The sequence below is a fragment of the Phoxinus phoxinus genome, assembly GCF_949152265.1.
Source record: "Phoxinus phoxinus genome assembly, chromosome: 5".
NCBI classification, from domain to species: domain Eukaryota; kingdom Metazoa; phylum Chordata; class Actinopteri; order Cypriniformes; family Leuciscidae; genus Phoxinus; species Phoxinus phoxinus.
Genome location: NC_136880.1, coordinates 30,646,095 through 30,666,636, shown reverse-complemented (window position 1 = coordinate 30,666,636; position 20,542 = coordinate 30,646,095). Strand labels below are relative to the sequence as shown.

Genomic DNA, 20,542 nt, shown 5'->3' with positions numbered 1-20,542 from the left:
GAGTCTGTGTGCTCGTCTATAGCCGTAATGCATGTTGGTAGATGGCACCTGTAGAATTTCCTTTAGTTTAAAGCCCAGATAAAAGTAAAAAGCTACTATTTTGTGTAGATCCATGTAGAGGCAGTTCGACTGCACAAACGCATTTACACACACACGCACATCGCACCGTTGAATGCACACACACGCAACTTCTACGGAAGACTGTATTCTCGTAATGTTTCGACTTTAATCTCAAAATATTTCGACTTTAATCTCAAAATATTTCGACTTTTATCTCAAAATATTTCGACTTTAATCTCAAAATATTTCGACTTTAATCTGATGGGTCATATCGCTACACCATACAACTATAAAATTTGCAGAAAGAGAAAGCTGAAAACCATCAGAAGAGCAAAAACAAAAAGAATGATTGGAGATTAATGACATGTATAGCAGCATGCGGTAAGGAACATATATGTTATATCATAAGCTAGACCTATAACGACAAGACATTTCCAAGCAATAGCTTAATGACATCAAATCCGGGAGATAAGTCAGTAAATTCGTGTAAAATCACAGGCTTCGTTTATCCCGTGCGAATTCGCCACACAAAATTCAGATGTGGGTGGGTCATTTCTAAATCACACGAGGTCCCCAGATAATACTAATCCAGTGCGAATAGGGCTAAAGACTCAAATAAAGTCATGGGTCATTACATAGCAGCAGAAACTCACATGTATGTGGAGTCTGGCTCCAGGCAGCGTATGATCAGCGAGATAGATGAGAGGGGATCAGGGACGTCCCCGAGCATCACACATGGAGATTTGGCCCCGGACATGATGTCATCCACAAAACTCAACATAGTCTCTGCAAAGAGGAGAAAACTTTGTTTAGCGCACACACACACTCACACACACACACACACACACACACACACACACACACACACACACACACACACACACACACACACACACACACACACACACACACACACACACACACACACACACACACACACACACACACACACACACACACACACACACACACACACACACACACACACACACACACGCAAACACACAGAGGACATAACCAATTTTGATCTCCCATGATCACCAAACCTGTTTGTTTGTTTAGTTTCAAGTGTTTCTAATGAAGTATGATTAATGATATGTCATTATTAGACAAGCATGCATCAGGGAAACAAACATCAGCCCAAACATCTTCTCAGGAAAGCCTCCGCACCATGAACACTGGATGCTGTTTTGCATGAGGATTTCCCTCACCCTGAAAAGCCCTGCCTGACTCTGACCCAGTCCTATGAAAACAAGTGTTTCCCTAATTCCCCTGCTCGCTGGAACACGCTACAACCTTCCAGAGACGGAGACCCTGTGGTTTGGACATTTCGAGCGGAGGAGATGTTAGTGGTTTGATTTCACACAAGACACGTGACCCAGATCGCGCTGCGAATGTCAGCCATCTAAAAACCCAAATAAAGAGCCCATACAGAAGTCACCTGTGCTTTGCCTTTCTTATTACAAAGTGGACAGGAAGACTGTTTGCCCAGCTGGCCTGCATGCGTCACAGGACATAAGCACGGGGGCCTCGTGCACCTTTAATAGCAAAGAGAAACCTCCCGTCCATGGATGGGGAACCTTTTAAAAGCGGTGGTCACCCTGCCTGTCTTCCTGGAGGCCTCCTCTTTGAAAATACCAGGCTTCTGAGAACATGATGCCAGGATAAACGTGGAGGGTGTGTGTGTGATTATGTGCTTGCTGTCACCAGTAAGTATTTACAGTGCTTGTGGAGAAGACAGTCGATGAACACATGCTCTGACGTTAATGAAAAGTGACATTGTGAGAGACTGCAGCACTTCGGGTCATATTTATCCAGTCATATACAGTTCCACCGACAACAAGCTCTAACATCTCTGTTTTATGTCGAAAAAAAGGTGAAATGTAAAAAGGCAATAAAACGTTGATGTGTGTGGAAAATGTTGCAAGTGTGTTTTTATGAGATATTTAATTGTGTGCCATTTATGAATTGAGGAAGACATGATGTTTTAAGATTATTTATGGAGAACATTTCAACAGGAATACAGAATGGAAAAAAATGTAGGAAGAGCCTAGATGTTCACTGTTTTTTAACCATGTTACAGAAAATAGTTAATTATTAAATGTTTTACACACACACACACACACACACACACACGCACGCACGCACGCACGCACGCACGCACGCACGCACGCACGCACGCACGCACGCACGCACGCACGCACGCACGCACGCACGCACACACACACACACACACACACGCACACACACTATAATATATATATTTTAAAACAATTTTTTTTAACATTTGAATTATGCTTATGATTTCAAAACATATGATTTTAAATGTTCACTGACTCAATATGACCTTGGCAAAGACTGACCAGCACCCTGGCAAACCTGTTGGTGAAGTTTTCAGAAAACAACACAGACGGGGGAAATTTGGGACTTATGATTTGACTTTTCTATTAAATATATTACAGAACATTTCTTTGGAAAGGAAGGGACATCTGATGAATTCAATGAATTACATTACGGTGGCCGCACTATATTAGCAGCATAATTATAGAGCAGTACCCTTTTCTTGTTTATGTTGTTGTAAAACATATTATTTGCTCATCATTCCCTCCATATTAAGTGTCATCATCATGCGTTGGCATGCAAACTTAGTCCAGTTCCCTACAGCAACAGGTCAGCAGGAAAAAGGCTTCCAATAAAACGTCCACATAAAAAACATCAAGTCATCACATCAGTATCAAATGTACACAGTGTTTCCATAAGGCACTTCAACAAATGTGTTCCCTGACACTTTAAATCTCTTTGACAAATGGTGATATGAAAATAATAATAAGTTGAATAAAAAATAAATAAATAAATAAAAAGACCTATCAAGATATCTTCACTTCTTTATCAAACTAAAGCTTTGTCTGACAATCGTTAAAAATACAGGTGTCTGGCAAATACGGCTACATTTATGCTCTTTCATCATGTTCCATCCTCTTACCTCAGTCTCATTTTTCAACGGGAAAGACCTGGGTTGACATGACCACACTACGATGTCTGGCTGCCCTCTGTTAAACTTTCATGGGTTTTGACCAAAAACACTCTCTGACTCTCATTACTTTGTTAAAACATCAAGGCCCAGCCAGGTATAAGGATCCCAGCCTATCCAAGAGAATTTGCATGACATTTTGGAGAAGAATCTCCCACAATGCTGAAGAAACTATACATATAAGGCCAAAGCAAATCAAAAACTGAAGAAAACTAAAACATTTAGACAATCTATCGCCTTACAATCCATCGCACTCTTTAATGTCACAAAACCCAGGGCTTCTGGTAGTACCTAGAATGTCTAAGTCCACTAAAAGAGGGAGGGCGTTTTCACATTTGGCTCCTAAACTCTGGAATAGCCTTCCTGATAGTGTTCGGGGCTCAGACTCTCTCTCCTAGTTTAAATCTAGATTAAAGACGCATCTCTTTAGCCTAGCATTCGTATAATGCATCTCCTAACCTTATACAGTTATATCAGATCAAATGCACATGATCATTCTTGCTTAATGTTATGAACAGCTACGCTAATTATTTTCTATTTGCTTCTCTGTTTTATCGTGGGATGCCCATCCTGAGGTAACTAGAGAGTATGTCAGCTCCAGCTTGGATCCAGCCTATTATGAAGACTTCCGATGCCCAACACCTATGAAGAGACGGCGCCAACTCCTGCGAAGACTTCAGATGACGCAAACTCTGATATATGAATATATGCACCAATGCTATATTTTTCTAAATGTCATAATCATTTGTTAACAAACAAGTATTCACTTCAATGAGCTCATTGTAAATGCATTCAATTATTACATTGTTTAAATTAATACATTTTTCGCTAACTGTGATTTTGTATATGAAGACTTCAGATGCAAAAGCCTCTAAGTGCCATCTGAAATTTTCTTCTAAAATTAGCATTTTTATCAAGCTCGTATATTTATGTTCGGTAATATCACTATAATGACAATTCATAGGTTATGTTCACTGTCATGAAAGTGAAATTACTGAACATAAACATACAAGCTTGATAAAAATGATCATTCTAGAAGAAAATGTCAGATGGCACTTAGATGCTTTTGCATCTGAAGTCTTCATATGTACATTTCTGAAATGCATAACTTACCTCTGATAACAGATCACTCTAAATTGTAATGTGGACTCGTGCATTTTCTGTAAAGCTGCTTTGAAATGATTTGTATTGTGAAAAGCGGCATACAAATAAATGTGAATTGAATGGAAACGGGTCTTTCTATAGTTGTTAATCAAAACTTGAAAATGGCGTGTGGATTCCTCAACTATTTGGCAGAAAGGAAACCGTTTTCTAAACATTTCAAACACGTGAAGGCACTTTAACTTGGTCTTATGCTGCCTGCCTCTCTGTGTACGGAGAATAATACTTACAGTACATGTGGAGGGTGACCATCTATTTGGGAATAACCTGTCCTGGTATGACCTCATTCAGGGACTGAACAACAAGTCATTTATTATCCCTCTGATTTATCCAGAATCAAAGAAAATAAATGGGAAGGTCAAATTTGTGGAAAAACGCTCAACTTAAAAGCATTTATTGTTTTAAACAGATGTTGGTAGTGAAAGAAAAACAACAACAATATATTTTCTTACAAGATCTGGCATCTTATATATAATAACCAGCCAACCAATGGGACAATCTTAGACCAAAAGATGATGTCTTACAGAAAGTGCATAACATCTTCAGCAGTTCAAGGCAAGACCACTCTCAACATCTGAGCCAAAGACAACATTCCTCGAACGACTCCTACATTCAGCCTGAGAAACATCAATACCTTGACGCAAGTATCAGATTTGTGCATTAGTGAAACAAGATAAATCAACTGCAAATAAAAAGAGAACATAAACCTTGACTGAAATGCACGTGTCTATGGTAAATATTGAGCCATCGTGTACAAAAATATTTATTTCTCCAATGAAATACTGAGGATTCCATTAAAAACATACAGAGGCAACAGCTGTGGAGTGGATTCATGTGAGCTGCTAGTGTTTTGAGCCTAAAGCTTTTCCACAATGTTTGCCATATGTTTCCCCTTAACTAATTTGTTGCTACTTAGACACATAGACATTACTGTTTCTCCCCTGCGGAGAAACCAGGAAGCTGAAATGTGTATAACTTAAATAAAGAGAAAGACAGAGACAGACAGGTAGAAAGAAAGGAAGAAAGACATGATCAAATATAAGGTTACTGTTAGAGATTTAAGGAAAGAAAGAAGGAAAGAAAGAACTGGAAAAAGGGAGGAAGGAAAGAAGTGAGAAAAGGAAGCAAGCAAATAAATAGGGATTTGAAAAAAAGCAATAAAAGGAAAGAAGAAGGCAAAAAGGAAGGACGTTTCGGAGGCTCATGGAGGCATGGGGACTTTGTTTCTACCAACTTAGGAAAAATTTACAATTAAAAACTCTAAGATCAAAAAGCAAGAAAGAAAGAACTGGAAAAAGGGAGGAAGGAAACAAGTGAGAAAACAAAGCAAGAAAAGAAATAGGAAAGCTGGAGAAGGAAGGAACGAAGGCAGAAAATGAAGTTTCTAAGGCCCCTGGGCGCATGGGGACTTTATTTCTACGAACGAAGGTAACATTTACAATGAAAAACTCCAAAATCAAAAAGAAAGCAAGAAAGAAAACAAAGATTCTATTAGTCTTGTGGGAACACCCTGAGCCTGACCACACATAATGAGGATCTTTTGTTTCTGTTAAACAGGTAAACATTTCAATTAAACATCTCCAAATCCATCACAGGAGCAACTCCGTTTCCAAAGTGCTGGAAGTTTTACCAGTTCCATTAAACAGCAACGCTCTGGTACCAAACACACGTGGCAGCTCCGCAAAACACTCCACAAACAACATCTGGCCTTCGTTGTCTTCTTTGATGAACAGAGAGCGAGTGATGGATAACAACGGTTTGTAATGTATCAATTCTTGGCATTTCTTCCCCAAAAATGATTAACAGACTCGATCTCCCAAGTGGAACATATTGTCTTTTTCAACGAAAAGAGGATATAAAAGGTTAATTGTAGCAGAGGAAAGGTGGGTGTTAGTGCTATGCAGAGTTGGAGTGGATGGGAGTGAAACAAAAACTCTTTAATCTGCATTCATTTTCGTGCAAAGAACTTTAGATATAGACGTTACACTTGCCATCTACGTCATAGCGCTGCTAAGAGCTTAGCTGCAGCTCAGCTTCGATTAAATTGTGAAACATGCTCTTTCCTACAATTTGATATAATCCCACACTTGACAGAAACCAACAGGTGATAACACTTAGACTCCATGTGCTGTGTAGGTAACAAAATTGCCTGGAAGACAGATTTATATAATGAACGTGACTAAAGACCGACCACACCAAAGAAAGCAAAGAATGAGAAAATATAATGGAAAGCACTCACACAGAACACATTTGAGAAAAAAAAAAAAAGATAAAATAAACAGTTCCAAAACCACAGCAAACATTCCTCCTAAAAGGATTATAAAACATAAAACAAAAAAAACCCTACTATTAATAAAAACGGCAAACCTCTTAATGATAATAATAATACGTTTGTTTTTATATAGCCTTTCTAGTGCTCAAGGACACGCTTGTACATGTAATAAAGAAATTATAACACCAATAAGGTAGACTTAAGTAATCATAAAACAACACGATCAAAAACATAACCAAAATATGTAATTGTTGTGATGTATAGTTTGATATTAATGATAAACAGAGGCAGTATTGTCGGGTGGAGACATGTTGATGGCTCCTGGTCAAATGGGCATTTGACATCTGGGCAGGAAATGCATGAAAGAGGGCCTTTATAGCACAGCTCAAGCCACCTTCATTTCTGTTATATCTGTAGATCAGCAACTGTACATCCTAACATCATCTGCCTGGACAGAAACCCTGAGGCCCTTGACTTCCAATAACGGGTGGAGACAACATGTTTTTATGATGAGGAACTCCAAGTATTGCTGGACTTTAATATGATCCTGTTGTTGTTCACTGGATATTATGTCTAGCAATTTGCACAGGTGCAAATGATCACGCACACAGTGGGGTCCATAAATCCGAGGTCACATTGAAAATGTGGGATTCTAAATGCAAGTAAATCAAGAAATAAATACAGTAGTCAACATTCGAAGTGGATCAAAAAAGTTAATCAAAGTTGCCCTAAGACAAGAATGGGTATTGTTCAAAATTCATGTATAACTTTGAGGAAAGGTTTTGATCCACTTCAAATGCTGACTACTGTAGAATGTTTTAGGAAGTTTGGGGTGGGTAAAATTTGTTTTTATTTTTTATAATTTTTTAAAATAAAGAAACAAATGCTTTTATTCCACAAGGATGCATTAAATTGACGAAAAGTGACAGTAAAGACATTTCTAATGTTACAAAATAGTTATATTTCAAATAAACGCTGTTCTTTTGATATTTCTATTTGTTCCCAGAAGAAGAAAAAAAGCAACACAACTGTTTTCAACATCAATTTGATAGTAATGTGAAATGTTTCAATACGGTATATATTTAAAATATTTTTGGTAAAGCATTTTCCCTAGTGGATCCCGGTGCATTTAGCAAAAAAAACGAACACCTAAATTCAAACTTCTACATAAAAATACATATAAAGACACAGACACACATACATGTGCACACACTTAAATAAAGACAAATATAAAAGCACCCAACCAAAAGAAAACAACTCATAACAGAGTTAGATGCCTGTCCAAAAGTGAGTGAATCAGTGTGAGCTGTGCCAGCTTCCGCAGTGCACCTGCTCGGGCTCCAGAACCTGACCCCTCTCACAGACACCGAGAGTGAGATCATCCTCCAGGAGCAGGACTACGGAAACATTCCTCAGGCGTGAAACTGTGTCTTCCACCTATTCAGGGGAAAAACAAGCCCCTTTATTTTTTTTACAGAAGCCCTTGTTTTGCCTGCTGCATGGAGGAGAGGTCCCTCTACTTGACTTTGGGAAGTGTGGCCCCGGTTCTTTATGCCACCCGTCTGTTTATGGGTAGGATGTTATGTCCCTCTGACCCTTGAGTAAACCCGGCTATTATGTGATCAAAATCCTGACATCAGTCTGCTGAGGAAAGCTGTTTGTTTTCACACTGTTTCTGGTCAGGGTGATATGACTGAAGGCAGACTTCCCATTTACTTGGTTCCCACACCACGAGAGAGAAAAGCAAGAGCTGATGATGTCACGTTGTGTGCCTGATTCCTATTAAGAGCTCTATTAGCATGCAAAGCTGGCAGTCTCACTGTGTGTGTTATTTTATAGCAGACCGGTTTTGTAGTTTTTAGATTTACTAAACTCCTAACACAGTATGTCCAGTAAACACTTTAAAATCAACATCAAGTCATTTTTTTTTACAGGAATAGTTCAGCCAAAATGGAAATTGTCACATTATTTGCTCATCCACAGACAAAAGTAAAATGAGCCACAAGGTAAGATGAGCCACACCTCGTTTCTAGGCAACCGTACACAAAATAAAGCACTGGACACCATTTTCAGGAAGAGACAATCATTTCATTATATACGTGGTGAAGGAAAGCATATGGCAAATGTGGTTTGTGTAATTTATTGCCAGAAATGTGATTTTTCCCTTTCCAAGTGAATTCCCAGCATGTCCAATGATTTAGAGAAAACTGAAGTAGGAGCATTTACAAACACGTTTGAGTTTAGTTTTCACTCTCTACTAAAAACTAAACAGTTGGAAAATTACAAACTAATAATAAACAGCCATGGTGACTGCACTGCACTCCAAATCTCCTGAAGTCAGATGAGAAACAGACAACAATATAAGCTGTTGTTCACTGATTATCTTCAACAGTCAAGCACTGTATCGAGTTAAACTTCCAGAACCAGATCATTAGAATAAATCATTTTGGAAATTATGTGTGAAGATTATTCTAACTTATCCTTGTGTGTAACAAAATACAAGTTTATGACAACATTTTCGTTTCTGTTCACCCCAAAAAATTCTGTCATCATTAAATCATCTTCATTTCATTCCAAACCTATTAGAATTTCTTTCAAAATGAAAGCCATTTTGGTTGGGATTATGTGCTTAATTTAATGTTCAAATAATTGAATGTGAGTTTGAATATCATTTTGCATGACCTTAATAGCCACACTGAAAGCAACAATACCTCAAAATCAATAAGAAACGATTAAAATGACACAAACAGAAAAAACAAAAACGTTCAAACTGTGAACTCAACAAACAAAGTGCATTCTATGACAATGATTGTTTCAGTCACTCAGTATGTATTCGTGTTAAAATATGTATGATTTTGATTATGTATTTTTCCAATTTGTTGCGATTGCAGTGCGCTTGCAGAGAGACTCCGCCCCCACAAGCTCTTCTGATTGGCTGTGATTGATTTAGTCTTTTCTCATAGTCGTGTCGCATCTGGTGTAGACAGACAAAAGGCTTGTCATTGTCAACTTATTGATCTGGTTAGGCCGTTGTCTGAGATATCTCAAAAAAATCTTCTTTTCAGAGTCACAGAAGACTGTACATTCACAGATTTGGAACGACAGAAAATTAGTAAATGATGACAGAATTTGAATGAAATATCTGGGTGAAATATCCAGTTAAGTCAGATGAATTAAATTGTCATTTGTTAACTAGAAAATCTATGATTGTGCAGCAATTAGCACAGACTTGTCAAACAAATCGTGGTAAAACATAAACAAGGATCTTTGTTTTGTTTGTTTTTTTCTCAAGCAAATTAACGAAAAGCCATGTACGAGATGAGAAAATCCCTCATGTTACTTATGAGACCTTACAAATCAAAAGAGGTTTTATAATCAGTTTTCTGACAGCCTGTGAAGTACATTCAGAACCTTCCAGGCTGAAAAGTTGCTGGTTCTTGCCATCTTTAAATCCAGGGCTCGTAAAGTACAAGACGTTACTTCTACGGATAAAGAGGAAAATGCAGAAACACTTATACGTATCTGGATTGCAGCAGGACCTCTATGATCATCTCCTCATCAATCTCATTTTCACTATACCACATTTGGACTTCATTTAACATGGTGTTCTTTTCTGCTTTAACAGCCACAACGTGTCTGAAGTCCAACTTGGACAGGGCAACAACAAAGGTGGGGAAAGACAGGAAATGGGCATGTCTTTAAAGCGAATGAGGGGAACGGATGAAGATAGAGGAACATATAACAAGAAAGCCAAAGGTTGTCATGGTGCAAACACAGGTTGAGACTGATATATTTGCAAAAAAGTACTGGTAAAGTGGGAGGACATGTGTTCCACATCAGTTTTTATTTAATATATTTCACTTTATTTTTTATTTTTGAGCTAATGATACAGGTGTAAGCCTGACATCATTTACAAACAGTACAAACAAGGATGTAGCAACTAGGGGGAAATTATCATTATATTTCGGAAGCTTCATTTTTCTTGTCCATAGTTCCAGAGTAGCTTGCCACATAAAACAACTTTAAGACCAAACAGAAGCATTTTCCAAAAGATGTCAAAGCACATGTTAAATTAATATTAATTTATTAATTAACTCTTGAATGTTAAGCATTCAATTTCCCTCTCTCTTTAAAGGGGACCTCTTCTGCAAAATTCACTTTTATATTGTTTTTGAACATAATTATTTGTCTGCAGTGTGTGTACACAACCACCCCATTGTGGTAAAAATCCATCCACTTCGTTTGTTATTTTCCCACCATAAATAATGAAACAGTGTCTCAAAATGATTAATTCTCGAATATCACATTGGAACAAGCCCCGCCCACGACTGTCACGGAATCTGCCCTATTAGCTTAGCACCTCCCCTGAATGAGCTGCACACAGTCCGCCATGTTTATCTCCTCACCAGAGCATTTAATAGCAGTAGGGCTGTAACGATATGCGATATGAAACCGAAATCGCGACACTCAGATCCAGGAACCTGTGTCGCGGTGTGAGAAGGCAGAATCGCGACACACCCCTTCCAACTCTCAATCAGAGTTATCCTTCCCGTCCAGATCCAATGCTACCGCATCTTTAAATTACTATTAGTATTATTTGAAGTTAACATTATAAAATACGTAGACCTACACCACAAAACTAGTTGAGGATAAATTCTTTAATTTTAAATGTAACGTCCGTTTCACACCGCAATCGTAATTTTTTTTTTTTGCCCAGCATGTTAATCAATGAGTGCATTCACACCGGGAGCAGGAGCAGCGCGTGAGCGTTAAGCAGGAGTGTCGCGTGAGCAGCAGTGAAGCAGGGGTTTCGGCACAGAGTCTATTTCTGCTGCGCTGCTCACGCTCAATTAAAGTGAAAGCACGCTTTTGATGGAAGAATTGAATATGATTTCACACAAAAAGTGCCCAAAATGCACAGAATAAACATATCTAGTGAGTTTTAACAAGAACAGGAGTAGGCAAACAAAAGAAAATGAAGACTCACAAATATTTATAGAAGATTTACCTGTAGGTCTTTAATGCTATTTAATATAAATATATTTTTTTTCTTCTCAAAATCTCTCTTTTTTATCTCCTCCAAAATGGGCATTTACAACATGGTATAATAAATGATCTGTGGGGTATTTTGAGCTCAGACTTCACAGACACATTCTGGGGACACCTGAGACTTATATTACATCTTGTAAAAAGGGCCATAATAGATTAATATAATTAATATAATAATAATAATAATAATAAGTAATATTGTGTAATAATAATTAAATAAAAAAATTAACTGTTTTCTATTTTAATATATTTTAAAATGTATTTTATCCCTGTGGTGGCAAAGCTGAATTTTCAGCAGCCATTACTCCAATCTACAGTCACATGATCCTTAAGAAATCATGCTAATATGATGATTTGGTGCTCAAGAAACATGTCTTATTATTATCAATGCTGAAAACAGTTGAACTCCTGAAATTTTTTCTGGAAACTGTGATAATTTTTTTTCAGGATTCTTTGATGAATAGAAAGTTCAAAACAGCATTTGTAATACTGTAAATGTCTTTATTGTCACTTCAATAATAAAATATAATAATAATAACCCCCACATCCTCATGTTTACCATAAGACAAGTTGAATTATAATTATCAGATGCCCAAGTGCCATTATTGTTGCATCAGATAGTTATCTACTGTACACTTATACTACAGTCTTTTACTAGCAGTAGTCGTCCCTCTGTGTTGACCGAGGATCACGATTCTTGTCAGGAATGAAACTGGTAGCAAAGAGAAGTGCCCTGGATTCAAATGTTCTGGTGTTCATCCAAACTTATTTAACATATGCCCATTTTTGCTTCATCCTGAAAGGCTTAAATCCTAATCATTACCAGAATCAACTCTTGCCATGGTTCTGCCCTTCCCTTGCTTCAAGGTGGTCTTTCTCATTGTATTTAAAACACTTCACAGTTTAAGCTGTGAGCAGATCAATCAATCATTGAATATGTCTGACGCATACAAAACACTTTTCTGGGAGCCATGTGTGTCTCACGTCCTTATGAAGCACAGCAAGTCCAGTATCAAGACCTGCTTTCAAGGCCTTCTGAAGAACCATTGATCATGTGAAAAATCGATTTCAATTCTTGCCTAAAGTGGAATAAAATCTCTGGCACTGGTATAGAGCACAGTAAGTACCGAAATACGAAGACCAGGAGGTCTCGAGGGGTGAAAAGCGCAACTTTAGAGTAGGAAGCACAAGTCAGAGTGAGGTGGGTTTCTATTTGGCCTGCCAGGCAAAAAGGAAAGGGGGCCATTCACGTTAAGACATATTCAATCTACTCAGCAATCCCTGGCAGAACAATAACGTGTTCTTCATCCAGCAACATGATAAATATGCCTTAGAATGAACATACATTCACCCTTATTGGGGTGTGTTTTTGATGTTCATGGATAAATCCCATGTGATGTCCACAAATTTTTTTGAGACACATATTGACTTAATATTCACCTCAAGGTGTTTCATTCTTTCAAAATTACACAAATACATCACTGTCTATAACATAAAAAAGGGAGAAAACTCAACATGGAGGGTATTTCAGATCATGTTGCAGGGTTATTTCAGATTATTCTATATGTAAAGGTCAAGTGGGATACTTTATACAGACCTCATTGTGGTTAAAGCAGCAAATATAGGCAATATGTCACAATTATCAGGCCACAGTGAATGAAATCCGCATATAGTGAGAGGTGGGCAGTTTACATTAAATTCAGACTAAAATGTTCCATCTTGGTTTCATCTGACCACAAAAATCTGGTCCCATGACACAAATGGCAAACTCTAGATGTGCCTTCACTTGTTCATTTTAGTAATGGCTTCTTGCATGCTTCCCTCCCTCATGATCCGGCTGACTAGTCCACCTTTATCTGCTTTCTGCTACTGAACTCTGAAGTTACTGTAAATCAAAGTGACCATTGGCTTCTCTCATTGTGTTTTCTTAAATGATCACTCTGTCTAGGGAGTCTCTTTGCCTTCTGATGTGGCTTCCATTCCCCGATAATAGGACCAACAGCGCCAACTGAAACATCCAGAGACTTGGGTAATTCTCTAAATTTATGCATTTGTTTTACTTTCTCTCTGGAAGGGTCTTTAATCTTCATTTTAACAGCCATCCCTCAGATTTATAACACTTAACAGTAGGGCTTTTCTCGATAAATTGTGGTGGTTACTTTAATTTACAGGTACATTTTAAGGCAACTGTGTGGGAGGTTTTATTGTACAATCTTTATTGTACTATATAAGATGAACTGTATATCTTTAGAAAATATGAATGCATTTTTATTCCATTGTTTTATTATTGTCAACATAAAATGTGAGTCTTTTAAATTCAATAAAACTTAATTTATATTTCAAATATTCATGAGCAGTCAGTTGTCATTATCGCACATAAACATTGGCAGAGCAATCAGGACCCCAGCGTGAGGCAAAGGGATCTTGTATCACCCTGAAGGGGTTTCATTTGTGATAATGACTGGCTGAATGTTATCCTGCTTATTACACAGCTACTTCCCCCCAAAAAGGGTATTGTTTCTCTTTTAGCCTTTCTTGAGACAGACAGGAATATGAGGATATTATATATCCCATATGTTTTGTATAAGCTCATATTATAATTTATTTACCTGTCTCAACTTTGGAGTGATCGGTTCGCTCTGTCACCTTCTCTTGACTGATGAGGTAATCAACAATTCTCACTCCGATTGGTGGCTCTGCATGGTTCCATTCTATGATGATCAGTGAACTGCTGGGTTCATATGAATGGGATAGCTTGAGCCTGACAAGAGTATAAAATAAACAGAGAACATTTATGAACAGGATCTGAAATTTTACTCTGAAACCTCATTTTAGCCATTTATGCTAAGGATATTCAAACTGTAAACTCCAAGTACTCACATAGGTTGAGGCAGAGGAGCACAAGTTGGGAGTCCGTCTGTGCCAAAGGCACTGGAATCACATCGACACCAGTCATCAATAACATCACCTTTGGCAGAGCACCACAGTACACTCATCATGGCCTCCTGCAGAGCCTGCATGATAAGGCAAAGATGCAAAACATGTTAAAAGTTAGAATTTAATAATATTAATAATAATAAGTGTGTGGAAATGCCCTCTACCTCCACTAGAGTGCAGCATCTACCTGGATGACGTATTAGCATATAAACTGTATATATTCCCTAACCTAAAACCTACCAATCACAGAATTTGTTTTAAAATTTTCAAAAAACATCACTTACACTTAGTACGATTTATAAGCCATTTTCCTCATGGGAACAAAAAATGTCCTCAAAAGGACAAGGATGACGTAATTCACCATCTTTATGGGGACATTTTGTCCACATAATGTTTATCTGAACCACACACACTTACAATATATGTGTATATATCTTTGCAGATGCAGCCTAATCTAATCAAACTGCATTAACTTGCCATTCCTCTGAAACAACATTGCCTTTCCATTCCAATGTATGAAGAGAAAGAACATTTAATTAGATTAAATCTTAAATTACATTATAAAATACATTAAAATAGAAACCCATTCAATTATAATACTATTTCACAATTACAAGCATTTTTGATTAAACAAATGCAGCCTTTAGAGACTTTTAGAGACTTAAAAACATTAGAGACTTCTTTAAAAAAATCTTTAAAAAGTTCAACTTTCTTTATTATTATTACAAACTTTCCAAACAATGTATATAAGTGTTTTTATTGAAATAATTTTAAAATAATTGTAAATATTTGTAAAAAACAAACAAACAAAAAAACACGAACTATATAGGCTATATGTTTGATCATTTATTTTACTATGATGAGATACTGTATTGCTGATAGATTGGACATGGATACATTTAATTGACAAACACACTGTCAATTTGTTCTTTTCTTTTCTGAACACCTTGCTGTTTTTAATGAGCAGGACAGAATCATGTCCCCATCACTACTGGTGCAATTGGACACACACAGACCACCTGCTGGCTTCACTAACACTGTCCAGCTGCAACCTTTGTTTTCCCCAGGAGGTCTCCCACCCCGGTACAGGCCAGGCTTTTCGCTGCTTAGCTTCAGTGGGTAACCTGGCAAGAGCTGCAGGGTGAGAGTACAGCATAGTGACTCACAGATACCTGGTAGGTGTCGTTGCCGTTGACCAGTTCGTAGATTGGCGTGGCTTTCGTGATGTTGAGCAGCACAGGCTCTGCAGGACGTGCAGGCCCAGGGCTCATGTGGCAGAGGTGACAGGACAAAGGGCACTGGCCCTGACTAGTGCAGTCCATGCGCACCCCTGCCGCCATGCGCTTGGCACCCGAGTCCAGCAGGCTGGCAATGTATGCTGGGTAAGTGAGCGTGCGCGGTTCTTTGTCCCGCTCCTCCGACTCGTCTGACGGAGAGTTTCCTGAAAAAGACAATTCCACATGATTTAGATTTACAAATGAATAGTGTTAATATTACAAAACAACTAATGGAAAAAATTATCATATTAATGTAAACATTACATTTTTATTAATAAATAATAATTTAAAAGTTAAAAAAACATGAAAATACTATTACAAAAGTATTTAAATTGATCAAATCTAAACAATTTAATAATTTAAAAAAGGAATTGCAAAATCAGCTGAATAATTAAAATTAAATTGCATATCCAATATGTGCTCTATCAGCACTGTTTCAAGCACTAAATCATAATTTGAAACGTATTCCGTAAAGCCTTGCTTTTAAGCCCATCTCAAATACATTTTTTTATATATAAACACTATTATAAATTTATTTAAACTATCAAACTTAAATAATTAATTAAACATCTAGTTCAGTCATGAAACTTTACATGCAATATGCAAGCAATCCCAAGCTGATTGGCCTCTGCTGATCCTGCAGCCAATGAGATTGCTTGCTCAACTTTTAATTAGTTTGGTTCATTGTTTGATTTAAGCAAGTCTTAATTTCTCTCAATCCCTCCACCATCCCCAGATTCACCTGCCTAGATCTGCTACGGGATTTGTGTATGTCTTTTTATGTAGCAGCAGCAGCAGCATCATGCTTACAGCAGTGTGTCTGTGCATCTATATAAGCAGTAGCAAGCCCATAATGCTCTGCAGCAGCATTGTAGCACATCTAGTCCACCAAGACCAAATACATTAACAGTGTCATATTAAATAACATGCTAAAAGTATTCGGAGAACTGTCATGACCAACAAACTAAACTGCATATCAATTGTTGCTTTATCACCCCTGTTTCAGACACTGAATCATCATTTAAGCATACAATGAAACTGTACATTTATTATGTAAAGCTTTGCTACTATTTAAAGCCCATCCCAAAAGTATATGAACTCATAGTTGCTTACTCTGCAGACCTCCACACATACACGAAGCAATCTGCAAGCTCAACTGCCAATTAGGGAATACCCTTTCACTGCAGCACACTTTAATAAAAGACACACACACACTCAAGATTTTAAAGACGCACACACAAAACAAACCACACAGAGATTTTATGAGTCAACAGTGTGAGAAGAAAATGCACTGTGAGAACCCATTATTCCTTCAGCCTTTCGCAATATCAGATGGGCCACGTTTAGCCCACCATTTTGCTTTAGAGACGCAAGGAAATTAAAGCTGCCGTCGGCAACATTTTTTTGATCAAATTCAGTGAAATTGACACTATAATCAGACAGAACAACATAAATAAGGTGGTTTTAGAAAAAAACCCGAGCTTCTAACTCCACCTGGAGCGTGTTATTTTGTTTTGCAAAAGTCCACCGCTCCCGGATCATCGGGTCTAATCAGCGCAGGGGTGTGTGAGATCTGACTGTCAATCACAGGTCGTGCACAAATCACAGATCCCCCTCCCTCGCGCAGACGCGGACGTTACACGACACGCCTGAAGTTCGCCTGAAGATTGTACGAAGCGTGATGGCAGAGAGAAAATCTAATAACAAGCTTCCAATTCCTCGGTTATTGCTATCTATGGATAGATTAGCCAGGGCAGCCTACCTCCGAGTCTATGGTGTTGATCGATGCTGAAGAGACGGACGCGTTCACAGAAAATCAGGTACACACGCACTGACGATGGGCGGGTGCTCGTTGGTAGTGGGGGAGGGGCATAAGAGTTGTAAACATTTAAAATTTTGTCTAAGTCCACTCAATCTGCCAGACTTGCCGACGGCAGCTTTAAAATGCAGTCTCCCGTAGTACACTTAAAGGGACACTAAGTATCTTTTTAGGTATTTTATTATCTAAAATCAATATTTTTATTCATAAATATATCCTCAATGGTGTACAAATACCTCTGCCAATTATCTGACTTATCCTTATAAATGAAGAATTTATTATCTTTATACACTCTTAGAAGAAAAGGTTCTATATAGAACCTTAAAAGGTTCTATAGGCGCTTCGTATTTGGAACCCCTAAAATGTTCAACACTCTTAGAAAAAAAGGGTTCATTGGGGTTCTATATAGAACCATAGGGTTCTTTACTCAACTCCAAATAACCTTTTATGCTAAAAAGGTTCTATAATGACAAGAAAGAACCCTTTCTTGGGTTCTGTATAGAACATTTTAGGGGTTCCAAATACGAAGCGCCTATAGAACCTTTTAAGGTTCTATATAGAACCTTTTCTTCTAAGAGTGTATACATGTGATGGGTAGGTCCACGGAGGCTTCCATGTAGTTCCGCCATCTTGCAAAACTATAATAGCAGAGAGGGACAAAAAGTACTAAGCCAACGCGTTTCCACAACGCGTTTTCGGTCAGAGCCAGCCGGAAACCAGCAGAAACGCAGGTGCAGCGCAGTGAGAGGCGCTTGAAACTGCACCGGCAAGTTTAAAAGTCTGGATTGCATTGTTATTATGGACCATACATATACCAAGCCACAGGAGAAGAAAACATCGTCGCCAAAAAAGTCAAAAATAGAACGTAAAATGCGTGGGATTTCCCCCTTTCTGGTCAATGTATCCCTGCCTCTGCTTAATTATTTTTATGGGGATAAATTTATCCTCCCCTCAAAGTGATCATAGTGCTACTACATAGTGGCGAGATGGATCACAAAACTTATCACGGATCCGTGGTGATGATTACTCACTCTCTCTTGAGCGTCTGGCGCGAGTGATTTCAATGTAAAGACGCGTTTATGCGCATCTAGAGGTCCTGCGGCTCGGTAGACGCGAGCCTCATTCTACTCCAGTTTGCGCGAATGAGGCGAATTGCTAACACAGATAATGTCTTTTCTATCATTTCACTGTAGCTCAGCATCGCGATGTAAAGTTAACGTTATTGCATGATCACAGTTCATATGTGTGGGGAAAGATAAGCTAGAGTAAAAATATTGCGTTAGGCTACTTCAGTTAATAAGAAAAAAGATTTTACAATTCCTGCAAATGCAGTGATGAAGTTCATGTTCTCATGATTTATTTTTATGAATAACAATGTTTCAAAACATCCCCCCCTCCCCTCTGTTTTTTTCACAAATCGCACCCTGGGCATAACTACGATATTTCATGTTTTTCACAGTCAGTAATTCATACTGTAACATTCGTTTGTTTGTTGTCATGTTGCAGTTTGTTTGAAATAACACACCTGTTCACCTGAAGGAAAACTCGAGGAAGTGCTATTAGAAGGCATCCTGTCAAAGCTTTTTGGTACATATCGCCTACCGTAGATGCAATGCGCATTTGAAAAAGCGAGGCGCTGGAGAGCAAAATTAGTTTGAATGCAAAACTCTAATTCACCACTAGATGGGAGTAATTCCTACTTAGTGTCCCTTTAATAATAATAAAATAAAAAAAAATAAAAAAAATGCCCTGTTGCAAACTGCAAACATGTAAATCAGTCCACCCAAACATGGTTTTGCTTTCATTTCAGCAAGCTTCCAGTCACACATTTTACTTATTTACTATTTCAGGGGAATCTGAGCAGTTGTTCCTTTGTTATTCAATATCCAAGCATGGTCTGGTATGCAGGAGTAGAGCAAAAGGTCATACAGCTGACCTTTTGGGAGCAAACCAGCCCTCAAGCCCTCCTACCCACTCTCAAGCTCTTTACAAAACACGATACTTTCTTAATTAGCCTACTCATATAATTCTAAATCATCTAAATTGTATCTTCCGTTGTATTTCTTTGATGAAAAGCATTGTAGCTGTGCCAAGAAAACAGCTCTTGAAAAGAAAAGTTCCTCAAAGTTAATGGATTAAAAGGCCTGGAAATTGCAAATTTTGGATGCCAATCAGAAAGCTCGAGCTCCTCTGAAAATACTAATGTGTTAAAAGTGTTTCATCAAATTCCATGCCAGCTGTAGATTAAGAAGGCATTACCACTATTACTTTAGCCAGTGCTTTAATTAGACAGAGAGAGAGAATGAAAAAAGCAAGAAGAAGTGAGGAAGAAGAAATAGAGAAGGCTGGAAAAAGAGAGCGAGAGAAACAGTGGGAGAGCAGCACACTCTACAGTGTGCCAATTTGCTTTGACATATTTTCTCTACAGCTCTAGGTTTTGACAGTTATGAAACCGGCATGATGCATTGCAGGCCAAATTAAAATAGGAGAGTGAAGGAAAACATCTCATTAGATAACTTTCATTTTAGGTGGGTGATTTGCATGAAAAAGCCCAGCAAATCTTGTCATCTGTAGTGTCTCTTTAAGCTCAGAGCTTTTTAACGGTGAAGAAAAAGCCTTTGATAGTCTCAGTGGTTTGAGAGATTGCCATTTATGACATGCAAATTGTCAGCTGTGACAAAGGTGAGCATTCGGAAATTCCTCGGTACAGCACACTGTATTTTTGATCACCACTGAGTATAGAAATTCCCTAATATGAGACCTGCACCTAACAGACTAAACACTAGATGGTGCAAGAACTCTGTATGCCAACCGTACATGAAACCAGAAGGGAGGGGGTGACCTAACAAATTGCATTATGTCTGCACAGATCCGAAAACACAATCTACACGATAACGTACGGAGATAATGAACATTGCCTCCTCTTCTCATGTTCT

General features: G+C 38.1%; 1 protein-coding gene across 7 annotated transcripts in view; it reads right to left on the bottom strand.

The window, feature by feature from the left end:
* Positions 1-20,542, bottom strand: part of astn1 (astrotactin 1) — a 246,091-nt gene that overhangs the window by 12,788 nt on the left and 212,761 nt on the right. For all 7 annotated transcript variants that reach the window (XM_079612600.1, XM_079612595.1, XM_079612594.1 and 4 more), the window contains 4 exons: positions 15,683-15,951; positions 14,454-14,587; positions 14,183-14,334; positions 714-846 (listed from right to left, as the gene is read on the bottom strand). In XM_079612600.1, coding sequence (XP_079468726.1) covers positions 714-846; positions 14,183-14,334; positions 14,454-14,587; positions 15,683-15,951 — 688 coding nt within the window. The remainder of the gene's footprint in view (positions 1-713; positions 847-14,182; positions 14,335-14,453; positions 14,588-15,682; positions 15,952-20,542) is intronic.